Below are 16,269 nucleotides of genomic sequence, written 5' to 3'. Positions count from 1 at the left end.
AATATAGTGGACTCACCTTAAATGATTGAGTATCTAGATTTATTCTTGCATCTCAATTATTAAATAAAAATTGTGAAGTTTTAAAGTACTGAACCCATACCCGTTATGCTAGGAATTAAAGAATTGGAAGAGATTGTAGTTCATTGGTATTAGAACTTTGTTTGGTCCCTTTACTTGGCTAATCTTTAAGAAACCTTCAAGTTTTCCTCTAACGCATAGTTACTTTTAACTAAAACACTTGCCTTCGATATGTCAACGCCATAGAATTATTGATTTCCAATCAATGGTGACAAAGGTAGGAGACTTCTGATTATGATATGAAAACAGTAAGTTATATAAATAAATGAATTGGAAATAAATTCATAGATCTCTGGCCTATTTTGCAAGTATACTTTACTTGGATGAAATCAAAAGACACTATCACCCAAATTATAACATATTAAAGTTTACATTAGATTCTTTTATCTTTAGATTATTTTTGTAAATGACTTATCTTATTAAAGACATGGATGGCTGTGCTAGTAGTGGCACGGTCACGTGCTGGCTATTGTGCTATGTGAAGCTATATTTTTAAATTTTTTTTTCTATTTTCATCAATCACTATCAAATCAACCGATCAATTGATCATTAAGAAGGCTTACATAAAATTGATGATGATGATGATGACGACTACGACTACGACTACGACTACGACTACGACTACGACTACGACGACGATGATGATGATGATGATGGTGATGGTGATGGTGATAATGACGAGATTTAGTCTAGTGGCGGTGATGATGGAGATAAGATATGCATTCCTGTCACGACTCGAAATAGGAATCATGACTGGCCATGTACCTCAATACGCTTGAGATACACGAAGCCTTACTAATACTTCCTAAGTGTACAATGGCAATGATAAATAAACGAAGAAGATCTACTTTATTAAATTAAACTAATTGCAATGAACATAAAATAATGTCATTGTTTGTGTCTCTAAACGAAATAAAATTAACAATTAATCTAAAATATAAATCCAAAAGAGCGAACAGGTAAATAAGTAGGTCCTAAGTGAAGGTAGGGTCCCGGTGCATCTCGCTCAGTCGCCACGCTGATTATTACCTGAGATAGATAAAAAAAAGAAAAAAAAAAAGAAATCCATGAGCCAACAACTATAGCTCAGTGAGTGAAATCCACTTGAAAATCAAATAATTTATAAACATTTTGTAGTATTAATAAAACCCAAGTTCAACAATATAAATAACAAATTTCAACAGACATGCTTGTAAATAATGACAATGATAATAATAGAGAGTTATAACTTGTAGCCTTGCTTAGTTTCAACATATTAACATCTTTCCAATGTTTATAATGTCATTTGTCTTAATGGGTCTATACCCTGTGGATGAACATCAACTAGAAGTCACTTCGAGATGATGCTCGGGACTTTTCCTCATAGCTTATCCGGTTAGGGTTATCAGATGGTATCACTATGTGATCAATACACCCTGTCTTTTTAACTAATCGTTGAGAGAGGTTAGAGTCACCTAAGAAATTTCTCATTCATCCTAGGACTGTTCTCTAATCCCGTCAGAGTCACCTAAAAAAGTTACCGCAGTGATCCTATGAAGACAGTGGCTGAAAAGCTTAGGACCAATGATATCTGAGTTCAGCAACATGTGAATGACATTCTAACAAAACGGCAGGGTGATACGACTTGAGGGGGTGAAAGCATAGGTGAGCTCGACTTTGCACTTGATGGAGGGGCTACCTCAGCCCCCTTGGATAGGGGTACACATGTGGAGAGGGACTAGGCCACCAACAACTCCATCGAAGATTATAATGGAGGCGACATCACGGGGGCACGAGTTAGGCTAGATTCAAACCAACTTGGAGCGTTTCCCAACTAATCACCTTGAGAAGGAAGTGTGGTGGACTATTATGACCCCAACCATGAGGATGAACTCAATTCCATTTGAGTTCAGTGCCTAAAGGTGGTCAGGGGCATTTATGTCTTTTCTCCCAGCTAGTTATCTATTTATATTTATTCTTGCATTTCTTGACTAGTTGCTTTTGCTTTAACACTCTATGTTTAGTGTATTTGCTTTCTAATCTTTTGCTTATATATATTCGTCATTGCTTATGTGGATTAGTTGGACTCAAGTCTGTTCGATTCGACTAATCAAGTTAGGTTCAAGTTTAATTGTTAATTAGAGTTGTAATTGGTTAGGCCTAGAGGCTAATATGTGATTGATGTATTAGGTTTGGTTTGAGTTGGTTGGATCTAAGTCGAAGTTGGCTAGGTTGACAAGTCGAGTCAGGGAGCCATCTTTAAATGTTGTGGTATGCACCTGAGTTTGTCATTCTTAGATTATTGAAATCCTAGTTGGTCTCTCTCTCTCTCTCTCGCTCCCTCTCTTTCTCCTTCATTGTTCAACTATCACCAAGCTTGGCCGACCACCACCCTTAGGCAACCAAGCTGCCTATCTGTTCGTCCGACTTCTCCCTTCTCCTTTCTTTCTTAAACTATACGTTACAGCTCTACACCACCATTGTTCCTAACATTTAACCACCACTTACCTAACTGGCACCACCCCATCTCAGCTGGCTTTTCACCACCATCCCACAGTTAGGAGTATGTGCCTCCATCCACGAATCCCCCAAAATCAATTTGAAACTTTATCCCACATATTTGTCCATCCCAACCTCCATCCACTAATTCGACGATATCTCTCAATATAGCCATCCAAATATCGAGATATTAGATTCGTTGGAAAGCTCTTTTCTACGGCTACAACATATCAAATCAGATCAATCCAACTAGTAGATTGTCCGAAAGATCTCCCGAAAGTTTTGTCCTAATTTCTATCCAGAACACATAGCAGATCAGAATAAGCCACTTCGAGGGGAAGATCATATCACAATAATTTTTATCTTTTTATATTCTAACATGTTGTCTCACTTCTAGGCTTGAGACTTTTTTGATAGGTTAAAGACGTAGATTTGAATCATTTTATATAAATTAATGATGGGTTTTGTCACGACCCAAAATAGGAATCATGACCGGCCATGCATCTCAATATGCTTGAGATGCACTAAGCCTTATTAATACTCTCTACGTGTACGATGACAAAATAAATAAATAAATTGAGAATGTGCTTTATTAAATTTTATGACTAATTGCAATGAAGATAAAAAAAACAATGTTAATGTTTTTGAGTCTCTAAATTAAATAAATAAAACTTCTAATCTAAAGCACAAAATCTAAAAGAGCAGAAAGGTAAATAGGTGAATCCTAAGTGGAGGTGGAGTCCGGGTACATCTTGCTCAGTCGCCCCGCTAATTATTACCTGAAATAAATAACAATACAAAAACAATAGAAGCCGTGAGCCAACAATTATAGCTCACTAAGTGGAATCCACTGGAAAACCAAATAAATTTTAATTCATATTAATGCTGAATAAATTAAACTAAAAGCAATAATATTCATCACAATATGCAATAGGCATGCTCTCTAACTAATAGCGATGATAACAATAGAGAGATGTTACAACTTGTAACCTTGCACGTTTTCAACATATTAACATCTTTTGATATTTATACTGTCATATGTCTCAATGGGTCTAAACCCTGTGGATCCACATCAACTAGAAGTCACCTCGAGATGACGCTCGGGACTTTTCTTCATAGTTGATCCGGTTAGGGTCATCAGAGGGTATCACCCTGTGATTAACACACTCTGTCTTTTCCTCTAACCGTTAAGAGAAGTTAGAGTCACCTAAGAAATTTTTTCATTTATCCTAGGACCGTTCCCTAACCCCGCCAGAGTCACCTAAGAAAGTCACCGCAGTGATCTAATTTAGGACTTTCCCCTGGACTTCCAGATAGACTTGAGTCACCACGGAAAATCGCAAACGATTTATATCGAGACTGTTCTGTCACGACCCAAAATAGGAATCATGACCGGGCATGCATCTCAATATGCTTGAGATGCACGAAGCCTTATTAATACTCTCTAAAGTGTACGATGGCAAAATAAAATAAAATAAAATGAGAATGTGCTTTATTAAATTTTATAACTAATTGCAATAAAAATATAAAACAATGTTAATGTTTTTGAGTCTCTAAACTAAATAAATAAAATGTCTAATCTAAAGCATAAAATCAAAAGAGCGAAAAGGTAAATAGGTGAATCCTAAGTGGAGGTGGAGTCCGGGTACATCTCGCTCAGTCGCCCCGTTGACTATTACCTGAAATAAATACAAAAACAAAAGAACCCATGAGCCAACAACTATAGCTCAGTGAGTGGAATCCACTCACTAACCAAATAAATTTTAATTCATATTAATACTGAATAAATTAAACTAAAAGCAACAATATCCATCACAATATACAATAGGTATGCTCTCTAAATAATAACAATGATAATAATAGAGAGAGATGTTATAACTTGTAACTTTGCACATTTTCAACATATTAACATCTTTTGATATTTATACTGTCATATGTCTCAATGGGTCTAAACCCTGTGGATCTACATCAACTAGAAGTCACCTCGAGATGACGCTCGGGACTTTTCTTCATAGCTAATCCGGTTAGGGTCATCAGAGGGTATCATCCTATGATTAACACACTCTGTCTTTTCCTCTAACCGTTGAGAGAAGTTAGAGTCACCTAACCCCGCCAGAGTCACCTAAGAAAGTCACCGCAGTGATCTAATTTAGGACTTTCCCCTGGATTTCCAGATAAACTTGAGTCACCACGGAAAATCGCAAACGATTTATACCGGGACTGTTCTCTAAGTCGTATCAATATTAGTCTCATTTTTTTTTCACAAATTTCAATATTTGCACGAAGTATGGTGATGCACTGAATATAATAATTAAATGCACACAGAAAATAAAACAATTAAATTTTTGCACGTATGGATGAAATAAATAAATTTGCACACAGAAATTACAACAATTTAATTTTTACACATAAGGGTGAAATAAATAATTTGCACAGAAAATTTTCATGGTCTGACAAAAATACGAAATACAATAAAATAAACATGTGAGTGAACCCACTCACCTGAGTCTAGGCAAGACAATCGAAATTTCAAATCTCTATCTCACGTACTAGAATTCACCACCTTAAATAATAAATAATATTCAAATTTTTTATTTGAATAATAACAGTATCTGTTTAAAATTTTAAAAAATAAAACTAAAAGAAAAACTAAAATGGGTTTAACCCACCCATTAGATTGGGCTGGGCTACTGTTGGCCCGGCCCATTCCAAAAATAAGGCTAATCGGGCTGGGCCAAAGCCCAGCCAAAAGAAACTAATCGGGTTGGGCCAAGGCCCAGCCAAGAAAATGGATTGGGCTGCGGTTTAGCCCGCAGCCTATCCAATTTAATTAGTTCGGGTCGAGTCTGTGGATCCAAAATTCGAACCCGAACCCAATTCGAATTTAAAAGAAAAGGGGGTTGGTTCGGGTTAAACCCGAGCCCAACCCATCCCTTCTCTCTTCTCGCGTCCGACACGAGGAAGGGAGAAAGCTAGAGAGAGTGGTCGCCGGTGACTCCCTCTCGTCTCCCTCGTCGGCTGCTCACCAGGCTACTCTCTCTCTCTCTCTCTCTCTCTCTCTCTCTCTCTCTCGTGGTGGAGGAGAACCCACTCACCGACGGCCGACGTCGAGGCCAACGTCGATTGGAGCCACGAGGGCTCCCTAGAAGATATCGCCGACACCGGGCTTGGAGCACGAAGCTTCCGGTGACGATGTCGTTGCGACCCGAAGCCGTCGGCCAGCCTGATTTGCCGAAGAAGCCGAGAACCCCAATTTTAGGTATTTTCGATTTCCCCCTTTATATTTAAATTAAACTAGAGGGATGAGAGAGGGCTCATTGGGGAGGAGTGTGGTGGTCTCAATTTCCTCCGGTGATGCTCCGGCAATCCGATTCCACAGCGACGACTCTGACGGTGAGAAAAGAAAGAAAACGGTGGAAGAGAAGAAGGCTGGGGGAGGGGGTTGAGGAGAGAGAGAGGATTAGGGTTTAATTTATAGATTAGAAGAGGATTAAATCTAATCCGATTTGGATTAGATGAAATCCCCCCTTATCAGCGCCTCGTCGCGTGCTGGAGAGGGAGAGGGGAGGGGCTGCACGTGCAGAGCACGTGCACCCTCCTTTCTCAACCCCTAAATTTTTATTTTTTTTAATTTTTTTAATTTTTTAATTTTTTTTATTTTGTTTCTGGTTCTGACATGTTCTCTAAGTCGTATCAATACTAGTCTCATTTTTCTTTTCACAAATTTCAATATTTGCACGAAGTATGGTGATGCACTGAATATAATAATTAAATGCACATAGGAAAATAAAACAATTAAATTTTCGCACGTACGGATGAAATAAATAGATTTGCACATAGAAATTGCAATAATTTAATTTTTACATATAAGGGTGAAATAAATAATTTGCACACAGAAAATTTACATGGTCTGACAAAAATACGAAATATAATAAAATAAACATGTGAGTGAACCCACTCACCTGAGTCTAGGCAAGACAACCGAAATCTCAAATCTCCAGCTCACGTACTAAAAATCACCACCTTAAATAATAAATAACAATAACATTTTTAATTAAAACAATTATTAAAAATATTTCTATAATTTAACCCAAGAATAATTAATTTGGGCTAAAATAAGCCCAAATCGGTTGGGCTGGGCTGCAGTTGGCCCGCAGCCCACCCAACTATTACTTAAATGGATTGGGCCAATGCCCAATCCAATTAGCTAATGGAACCGGGTCGGGTTCCTTGGATTCGGATCCAACCCGACCCGAATTCAAATACTAAAAGAGAGAATATCAGACCCGAGTCTGTCTTCTCCAAGCCGAAGAGAGAGAAAAAGAGAGGAAAAGAGAGAGAGAGAGAGAGAGAGAGAGAGAAAGAAAAAGAGTCCATCGGCGACCGCTGCCGTCGGCGGTCGCTAGCCAACTCTAGCTCTCCCCCCTCCCCCATACGGTGCCGCCATCATTGCGAGGTGGGGGAAAACTCGCAAACGGCGGTCGATCCCATGACCGACGGTGACTGGAGCCACGAGGGCTCCAACGGTGAATGCCCACGGCCCGAGGCCAACGACAAGATACTTCAAGACGGAGCGACTGCGACTCGAAGCCGCCAGCCGGCCAGATTTGCCGGTGGAGCCGAAATCTCAAATTAGGTATTTTCGATCTACCCTATTAAACTTTAATTAAATTTTATGGGTGGGAGGGGGCTTACCGACGAGTCGCATGGTGGTCTCTGATGGCTCCTGCGACGCTCCGGCGGACCGATCCCACAGCGATGACTCCGACGGTGAGGAAGAAGCAGAAGAAGGGAGGAAGAAGAGAGAGAAGAGGGTTATCTGCGCTTCGTCGCTGACCGGAGAGGGAGAGGGGAGGGGCTGCACGTGCAGAGCACGTGCACCCTCCTCTCTCAACCCATTTTTTTTTTTTTAATTTTAATTTCTGGTTCTAACAGGTTTCTTTTATTTAATTGATAAGGTAGGTCTAGTGAGATTCAAACATAGAACCTCCTGCTTTGATATTAGGCCAACAATGTATTCGTAGCTTTAAGACGCTCCTTCACATGGACAAATAAAAGATAATAGGCTGCGGCCCTCCGAATGCCATGTTAATTAATAACTATTCTAAAAGCATAAGTTGTTAGAGGATAGTGGTTTTTACTTTTTATGTTCTAACAAATACATTGTTTCAGCTAATTATATCCTCTTATGCAATCCAACCAAACAACCAAGATCAGATGATCACTAGGTATTAGCCCATGCATCTTTAAATACATGGAACAATATATGCGTCAACCAAATGCCCCCTCAGCCAAAGCGATCCACTTAGAAGCTTGCCAAACAGTAACAGGTTGCTGACAAGTAACAACAGCACCTTTATAGTTTATACTATGTCACCAAGCTGGTGGTGTAACTACTAATTCGTATGGCGCGTGCCAGTTGGCCCAATTCTTGTCTCATATGATATGTTCATACTTTGTTGAAAAAAATTTCACCAGTAACATTTTCAGATTTAGATTTTCCATTAATCTATCACACAATTAAAATATTTTGTGCCATTTTTTAGATTCACTTTTTTTTTTGAAACTGATAAAAAAATTCCCTGATAGGCATCAACATCCTGGACCTGCTATTGGTGTCATAGAATGCCCAAACATCCCAGCTATTAAATCATCTATACGAGCTCTGGATGATTTTCCATGTCTCAGCATACCTTGCAATGCTCGAGACAGCAATTATCAGGTACTGCTGAGCATTCATAATAGTTAATTACTTCTAAATTTGTTTGCACTATTGTTTGGCATCAATTACAACTGTCAATCAACTTTCATTTGTATCCAGGCTCTTGGTTGGCAAGTTACAGCTGGCAAAATTAGCATGCAAAGATGTGCTGCATCATCCAAGTGGTTCAATGAAAGAATTTTGCTATCTAGATATGCGCATGTAAGATTTCTCTCAGCATGTCCTGCGAGCTGTAGAAAGTGGTCTGATTGATTCATGCAAAAATAATTTATGTATAATACATTATGAAACAGGTGCCATTGGGGAATTTCGAACTTGATTGGCTTCTTTATACTGCTGATGTCTTCTTTTCTAGGGCATTGAGAGATCAACAGCAGGTTGGCTCTCTTCTTTTAGTAAAATAACCTATGACTTCTTGTAACTTATTGCAATATTCAACCAACTCTCTCTATTGCACTGATTAATGAGCTACAATTGATATCAGCTAATTAAATGTTAGATATAAAGGGATCTTTTTTCTTATTGATTGATTGGCCCATAGGCTAATCATATATTAGACATAGAGGGTTAACTCTCCCCGATACATAAGTTGGACATATAGACCAACTCTCCGAAGAAATGGGCCATAAATGGGCTATATCACGAGCCACAACGAATCAAAGCAAGCGTGCACAAGTGCATTTCATTTTCATTTTTTGCATGAAAATTACGCTCATAAATGCTCAAACCCGTAACCGTTTGTTACGAGTGGGTACGCTCCTTCCATTGCGCTACAATGGTGGTCGTGATAGCTTGATATGTGCAAGATGCGCAAATAAATTACAAAGGATCTCCTGAAGTAAAAGATATATAAAATGATTTCCATTATAGCTGTATAACAGCTTGACATATGCAAGATGCACAAATGAAGTACTACAAGTCTTCATAAGTGAAAGTTATAGAGATGATTTTCATAAGATACTTTGGATGTTAGTGATTTATCTCTTGTTCAAATTTTCCGGTTTTCCTTGTGCAGATACTTTGGATATCTGATGATGGCATTCCAGATATAGGTGGCATTTATGAGGGGGATACATGCTTTGTTGATGAAGTAAGCAGCTCATAAATAAATGATTTATTTATAAATGACTTTCTGTATTTCTGAATAGTTGTATTAATTTAATTTCAAGGCTAGGTCATCTTGTAAATGGAACTCCTACTTCAATTTTTCTTGGTGCATTTCTGGTTTCACTCATGGGTGACTTCTGTTCCCTAGGTCAATCAACCAACTTTAACTTACCCAGGGGCATATAGAAAGGTGACTGTCGAATTGAAGGTATAGAACAATCATGCCTTGGCCAATATACTTAAATGTTAATTGTAATGCTCTAATCCTTTCTTTTATGGGATATTCATGTCTATTGTGTTTCCAATGCTTTCTCTTTTGCAGATTCATCACTTGGCTGTTAATGCTATTTTGAAGAGCAGCCAAGTTGATGAAATGGAAGGCAGAACTGTATTCGGACATGAGCATGACCGGCAACCAGGATCATATGCTACAGAAACCGGCTTTGATGATGCTAGCTCATGTGCACCTGCATTCCAAGTATTAAAGCAACTGATCCAGAGATGCATTTCAGATGCAGTAGCATCTGGAAATGCATTTGCTGATGCAATACTGCAGCATCTTTACCGCTGGCTTTGCAGGTAGAAATTAGTACTACAGTGCTTTTGCTATTCGCAAGTTGCTTTTTAATCATTTCATCTTTTGGACATTTCAGCCCACTGTCAAAGCTTCATGACCCTTCTCTCCATCGTGTTCTTCACAATGTAAGTTGCATTCTAAAGAATACTTGCTGTTACATTTGGTGCTCCTTAAAAATGACTTGGAAGTGATAGATGCTGCATGATTCATATTATATTTCTTATTTTGGTTACTATTGTTGAATATTTACTCAGAGGCCCTTTACAGTCCTCCGTTTTCTTATGTTTTACATCCTCAACATCTGACACATACTTATCTGTGGTCATTCCATGCTTAATCTTACTCTGTTACATGGCTCCACAACAGGTCATGAGAAAGGTGTTTGCTTTGCTGCTGGCAGAGATTCGAAAATTAGGTGCTACAGTTATATTTGCAAGCTTCTCTAAGATCATCATAGATACAGGGAAGATAGACTTGTTAGCAGCTCATGCTTACTGTGACTGTCTACTGAAAACACTACAGACAAGGTATGCACTAGCCACTTATAATCTGAAGTCTGAACTGCTTAAAGTCCATGGACTCAACCTTTCTCTTGCTTATGTTTAGGGAACTTTTTGAGTGGATTGAGCTAGAACCTCTACACTTCTGGCATTCTTTGTTATTCATGGATCAGGTTTGTCCTTGCAGCTTTGAGATTGTAAAAGGAATACACTTCATGTCAGTTAAAATTATTTATCAAATGCCGGTCTATCTTCGATCTTTCTACTATGACAAAAAAGGGCATATCTAAGGTTCTAAAACTCAATATCAGGATTGACCATCCGAAAAAACGATACATATCGACCATATCAGTCATATCAGCTGTATCGGTTGCTCGTATCATATTGGACTATTTTTTAATCATATAAAATTTAAATATTATTTTAAAATACGGAAATATTTATCAAAATTTAGAAAACATATAAGAAAATAATAATTATTTACATATGAAGTTTAAAAATTAAAAATTACGTTAACTTATTCAAAACTTTGATGAATACCGAGTTGGCTCTCCCTTCTCTTTTCTCCTCTCTTTTCCTTCCATTCTCTATTACTGTCAAGGCAAATTTATTTTTTTTCTAATTTTCTGTCATTTATTCTCTCTAAATTCTCTCTCTTATTGCCATAAGGCAAATTGTTATTTTTTATTTCTTCTCTCCCTTCTCTTTCTCTCTCTCTCTTCCTCCATCTCTCTTATTGTCACAAGATAATTTTTTTTCTTTGATTTTTTTTTCATTTCTTCTCTCTCCCTTCTCTTTCCCTCTCAATCTCCACTCTCTCGTCTCTCTATCTCACTCTTTGTTACTGCAGTAACAGAGATTGAAGGAGAGAGACAAACAGGGAAAAAGATTGGAAAAAAGAAAGAGAGGAAGAAGAAGAGAGAGGGAGACGCTAGAGGGAGAGATTAGAGAGAAATGAGAGAGATGAGGCACTGGTGAGAAATAAATTTTAAAAAAAAACAGAGACAGAAGAGAGATGGAGAGGGAGAGCCCGTATCGGGCGGGATCAGCCTAAACTTGGAACCATGAGCATACCTTCATCCTACCTGCACAAAAAAATTATGTACTATTGTTTATTTAATTGATAAGCATATATAAATACTCATTTTACTTTACAGTTGCTGAAATTAATTGTTTGAAGTCTTAATTGTATATTTCAGTTCAATTTTGGAGGAATCCAGGCTAAGTTACCAGCTGGTTGTCTTATTGACAATATAGAGGATGAATCTCAAGTCGACATAGTTTCAAGTTGGAATATAGCAGAGTACTTACCTAAAGCCACTCAGGTAGTTCGTTTGTTTTCTGCAAATGGCATCTTCTAGTGCTTGAAGCAATTTCTCTTGATAAAAGGCATATATGCATAAACCTAGCAGTTTATGTTATTTTGTTCTATGAATAAATGATTGAACAAACTGAAGAATTTAAGGAAATATGAAACAGGATCATTTTGTGTTGATCGTATCCGAGTTTTTGTATATCCCCTGGAAGCACTTAAAAGAGCAAGTTGCAACTCGGACAGCTGCAAGAGATGATACCAATTGTACTCCATCAATCACAATAACAGCTGCTGAAAATCTTGAAAATTGTATCACAGAGTATCTTAAAGACCAGGTAATAGCACAGATTCATGTTGATATTATATATGATTCCTCTGCTCTTTCGTTATTAGAATGGCTTTGTTGGATACTGTAGATCAGCATTTACTTCACAGAAAAGCTTCTTAGAATTGTCCGTGATACTCTTCACCACTTCAAAGGAAAGAACAAACCGGGGGAGGATGAACATGCAAATCATGCATTATCTCAACCAGTTGATTCTCAAGTGCACAAAGGAAATGCTGCATTAGAGTTCATTAAGCATGTTTGTGCTGTTCTTGCTCTTGACCAGAATGTTCAGCATGATATTCTGGTAATTTTGCAATCTAGCTTATCTCCAGGCATGAAGCATAAGCTCATAATCATTTAACTTCCTAGATAAATTTGATTACTCTGTTTCCAAATATCTATTTCATGAGAAATTGGTCATTTAATATACATTTGATAACTCTTCTGACATATTTCCGTCTTACTTCCTATCTCCCTCTTATTCTAATGAGCATCATATACTAGTTATTTATTATAATTGTAAGATCTAATTATTCCAAAATGTTCTTTAATCATGGTAGATATTTGACAATTTATGGCAGTCAGTACTATAATTCAGAACACCCTGTCACTAGCAGTCTAGGTGACCAACAAAAATTAAGAGCAAGTATAGAATGCTTCTGCTAGCTGGACCTGTACAATGCACTTCAGGAATTTTTCTTAATGCTGGGTTACCTTAGCTGTTTTCTCGTCTTATGGGACTCTAGAATTCCTTTCCTCTTCCTTTTGCTTCCAATTGAATATCCAGAACAAGTGTCAGAATCTACCATAACTTTAAGTACCTCAGATAAAGTAGTCATAGATAAAGCTAAAATTAGCATTACCTTTTCCATTTTGAGCCGGATTTAACAATGTAGATCTATTCTTTAACTTCTAATAATCCTTGGGCCTTGAATGATAAACAAAATCCAGCCTATTCATTCTACAGTTACACTAGATAGTTGGCATCCATCGGCTCCTTCTTGCTACCATCCTTCTTACTCTTATATTTCCACACAACATGGTTACTTGAAATTCATTGCTTTATTTTGAAGCACATATGTATGAAAATTACTTCTCGTAACTATTGTTGATTTATCCTTCAGACATGTAGTTCTTGCTATTATCTTTAGCCACAGGCTGCTTATTTTATTCTCTATTTGTCAGAGGATGAGAAGGAATTTGTTGAAATTGGTTCGTGTGAGAGAGTTTGCTCCAGAAGCTCAGTTTCACGATCCCTGCCCATCATTCACTCTTCCAAATGTAATCTGTAGGTATGACAAACCAATATTCTACCAAATTGTCTTCTGTAGTGGTGCACACCTTATGGATTAGCTGAGCAGTTTCTTTTTGGAAGTAATATATTAATCATGGAAACCTCCTGTTTGCAGCTACTGTAATGACTGTCGGGACCTTGATCTATGTCGTGATCCAACACTCGCAGAGCAAGAATGGCGCTGTGGAATTCCGCAATGTGGACAACCATACAACCGCGAGCAGCTGGAGAATGCCCTCCTCCAGATAATTCGGCAGAGAGAGAGGCTTTATCACTTGCAGGATCTGGTTTGCCTTCGCTGCAGGCAAGTCAAGGCTGCTCATTTGGCTGAGCAGTGTCCTGCCTGCGGTGGTTCATTCAGGTGCAAGGAAGATTCGTCTGAATTCATCAGCAAAATGCAGGTGTTCATGAATATAGCGAATCGTCAAAGATTCCAGCTGCTCCAAGATTGCACATCATGGGTTCTAGAAGTCAGATAGTGTTCCATGGAATTATCTTCGGCCATGAATTAGAGATGCATCAATCCAAATGTTGATAGTTTATACAGCTGTTGCAGAAGAAAAATATCTCTATACGTGAATCGGAAGAATTGGACTAAACTGGAGCGGCTGAATTCAACTGAGAACGATGCCTCCTGCTTTGTTCATATTATTAATCTGCTGATCCAGCTGAATGTTTATATCTTAAGCTAACTGATCTAGCCATCTGTAATTGCTCTTGTTGCTGAAAATATAAATGCAGATCTGTAACCCAATGCTCGATTTCTCTTGTACATATCTTTATATATATATTTACGCTGCGCTCGGACACTTTGAACTAAATTGTTACCTGCTATCACTAATTTTTCATGTTGGAAGAGACTATATATTGTCACGTGCTCAGTATGGAATGATTATGACCAGATGCAAAGTAATTCTTCCAGACCGTCTAAGCAAATTACCATCTGCTTAGAATATACGCACTACAGTCGAGGGTTTTCAGATCTAATGTGGGTGTTGAAATACAGTGATAGTACTTCAAATTGGAAGAGTCCAAAAGTACCATCAATACACCCATTCCATTAGATTTTATAATTAAAAATAATATAAATATCTGAAGACCATTTTATTTTTTATTTTAGAGGTTTTCTTATTAACACTGTATGTATCTAAGAAAATTTATAATTTAGAAGATTAATGTGTACCAAAAAATATATATGTGAAAAATGAGCTCAAAAGGGTTTTAGTATAATTATCCTCTAGAACATCCACTACTCTCTTTGATATGACCATGAAAACTGATAGAAAGTTCTTGTAAAACTAGAAGGCAAAACAGTCACAGAACCAAAATCTCAAAACCCAATTACCTGTACAACACTAACACAAGAAGTGGGGAAAAAATAATATCGAAGGAACAACAAAAAGGACACTCTGCCCACATTATCTTTTAGTACACTCTTCACCATTGCTTCTTTTGACAAGAAGAGAAGCTGTTCCCGCCTTGCCTCCTCTTCTTCTTGGCCTTCTCCTCCATCCTCTGCACTGCTCTCTCCAACTTCTCCACTCTTTGCACCAACCCTCCCATGATCCTGCACTGCTGCGCGCTCCTCTCGCAGAGCTCTGCCATCAGTCCTTGCAGCTTCTCGCTCTCCGCCATCACCTTCGCCATCATCTCCTTCACCTCCCGAGAAGAGCTCGATTCTGATGCTTCTTTGGCGGAATCCGTTGCAAGATTCGATTTTGAAGCTTCTAAGCTCTCTTCTGCGGTAGTGACAGCACTTTCGGATGGTTCGGGGGCTTCGTCTCCTTCCATCTGAACCATCACGAAGCCTTCCTCCTTCCCTTCGTGGGTTGCTTCCTCCGCAACATCCCCGGAGGTCTCTGCGGCATCTGAGATACTGGATTCTAAGGTTTCGGGAGTTTCTAGGGCGAATTCCTCAATAAGATTCGATTTGTGCTTAGTTTCACCAAAAACTAGGGTTTCTCCCGGGCTCATGACCTCAATTGAGGTTGGATCGAGGGTTTCTTCCATCAGATCCTCCGCGGCGCCCTCTTCGGCAACCTCCATGGCCTCCAGGCCGGCTTCCGGGGTTTCCTCCGTCTCCTTCGGAACTTGAGATTCTGCAGCAACTTCTTCCAAGCCTTTCTCTAAGGTTTCTCCAGCAGCGGAGACCGCATCGACGACCTCCTGTAACGAGATCACCCTCCGGATCACCTTCTTCCTGTAATCCCTCACCCCACGCACCGAATCCAGGCGGAACAGACACCGCATGAGCATCTCGCTAACCCTAACCCGCTCCTTCGTGTCTCTCCGCATCACCTCCTGCGCCGCCAGGATCATCCTCTCGATCTCGTCCGCCTCCGCCTCCACCTTGCGGACGATCGCCATGTTCTTCCGCACCAAGAAGCCGCGGAACACCTTCTGCACCTTCACGGCTGCAGCCGCCGCCATAGCCCCCTCCATCACCCGTCTATCCAGGGCCCGCTCCGGCGCCGGAGGCGATCTTTTCTTCACCACCTCAGGTTCCGAGCCGACGTAGTGGACGGGAATCGAGACGACCTTTGGCTTCTTCGCGGGCTTAGAACTAGAGCTAGGATTTGGTTGGGGAGGGAAGCTACTGCGCGCCGCGCTCCATGGATCGTTGAAGAAATCCATCTCTCTTTCTCTTCAAGCACTCCTTCCTTGGGAATTAATTTCTCTGCTATGAGAGGTTCGGAAAGGGTTCGCTTGGGTTTATAAAGGGCATAGAGAAAGCGTCCGAGAACTAGAAAAGGAGATTTGGAAAGTTCGAGAGAATTCTGGGAAGAAGTTCAAAAAAAGAGCGCGAAGTTTCTGGAAGGGAGGAACTCGGACGCCTTGGGTAGGATTAACAACGAGAACGAATTAGAAGC

The 16,269-nt window shown here is 39.2% G+C and overlaps 2 protein-coding genes across 5 annotated transcripts in view; one reads left to right on the top strand and one right to left on the bottom strand.

Moving 5' to 3' along the window:
* LOC140801786 (DNA polymerase epsilon catalytic subunit A-like) overlaps nucleotides 1–14,153 on the top strand; it is a 41,515-nt gene extending 27,362 nt beyond the window's left edge. For 2 of the 4 annotated variants that reach the window (XM_073157068.1, XM_073157067.1), the window contains exons 36-49: nucleotides 8,146–8,278; nucleotides 8,378–8,479; nucleotides 8,572–8,655; nucleotides 9,294–9,368; nucleotides 9,534–9,593; nucleotides 9,708–9,964; nucleotides 10,039–10,087; nucleotides 10,329–10,489; nucleotides 10,569–10,635; nucleotides 11,662–11,787; nucleotides 11,942–12,112; nucleotides 12,194–12,409; nucleotides 13,291–13,397; nucleotides 13,515–14,153. In XM_073157068.1, coding sequence (XP_073013169.1) covers nucleotides 8,146–8,278; nucleotides 8,378–8,479; nucleotides 8,572–8,655; nucleotides 9,294–9,368; nucleotides 9,534–9,593; nucleotides 9,708–9,964; nucleotides 10,039–10,087; nucleotides 10,329–10,489; nucleotides 10,569–10,635; nucleotides 11,662–11,787; nucleotides 11,942–12,112; nucleotides 12,194–12,409; nucleotides 13,291–13,397; nucleotides 13,515–13,878 — 1,972 coding nt within the window. In that variant the 3' untranslated portion in view covers nucleotides 13,879–14,153. The remainder of the gene's footprint in view (nucleotides 1–8,145; nucleotides 8,279–8,377; nucleotides 8,480–8,571; nucleotides 8,656–9,293; nucleotides 9,369–9,533; nucleotides 9,594–9,707; nucleotides 9,965–10,038; nucleotides 10,088–10,328; nucleotides 10,490–10,568; nucleotides 10,636–11,661; nucleotides 11,788–11,941; nucleotides 12,113–12,193; nucleotides 12,410–13,290; nucleotides 13,398–13,514) is intronic. The other 2 variants (XR_012111512.1, XR_012111511.1) reach the window with 2 other exon arrangements.
* A 510-nt stretch (nucleotides 14,154–14,663) lies between these two features.
* On the bottom strand, nucleotides 14,664–16,134 carry LOC140801787 (uncharacterized). The gene has a single exon (XM_073157069.1). The coding sequence runs from the start codon at nucleotides 16,031–16,033 to the stop codon at nucleotides 14,837–14,839; it is 1,197 nt and encodes a 398-aa protein (XP_073013170.1). The 5' UTR covers nucleotides 16,034–16,134; the 3' UTR covers nucleotides 14,664–14,836.
* Between the last annotated feature and the right edge of the window lie 135 nt (nucleotides 16,135–16,269).

Source organism: Typha latifolia, chromosome 15 (genome assembly GCF_019914945.1).
Source record: "Typha latifolia isolate L0001 chromosome 15, TyphaL0001v2, whole genome shotgun sequence".
Lineage (NCBI taxonomy): Eukaryota > Viridiplantae > Streptophyta > Magnoliopsida > Poales > Typhaceae > Typha > Typha latifolia.
The sequence above is the reverse complement of the archived record's forward strand: the minus strand, read 5'-3'. Positions and strand labels throughout refer to the sequence as shown.

What these genes read in the sequence shown, in the direction of transcription:
- LOC140801787 (XM_073157069.1), bottom strand. Translation starts at nt 16,033, where the DNA reads ATGGATTTCTTCAACGATCCATGGAGCGCGGCGCGCAGTAGCTTCCCT.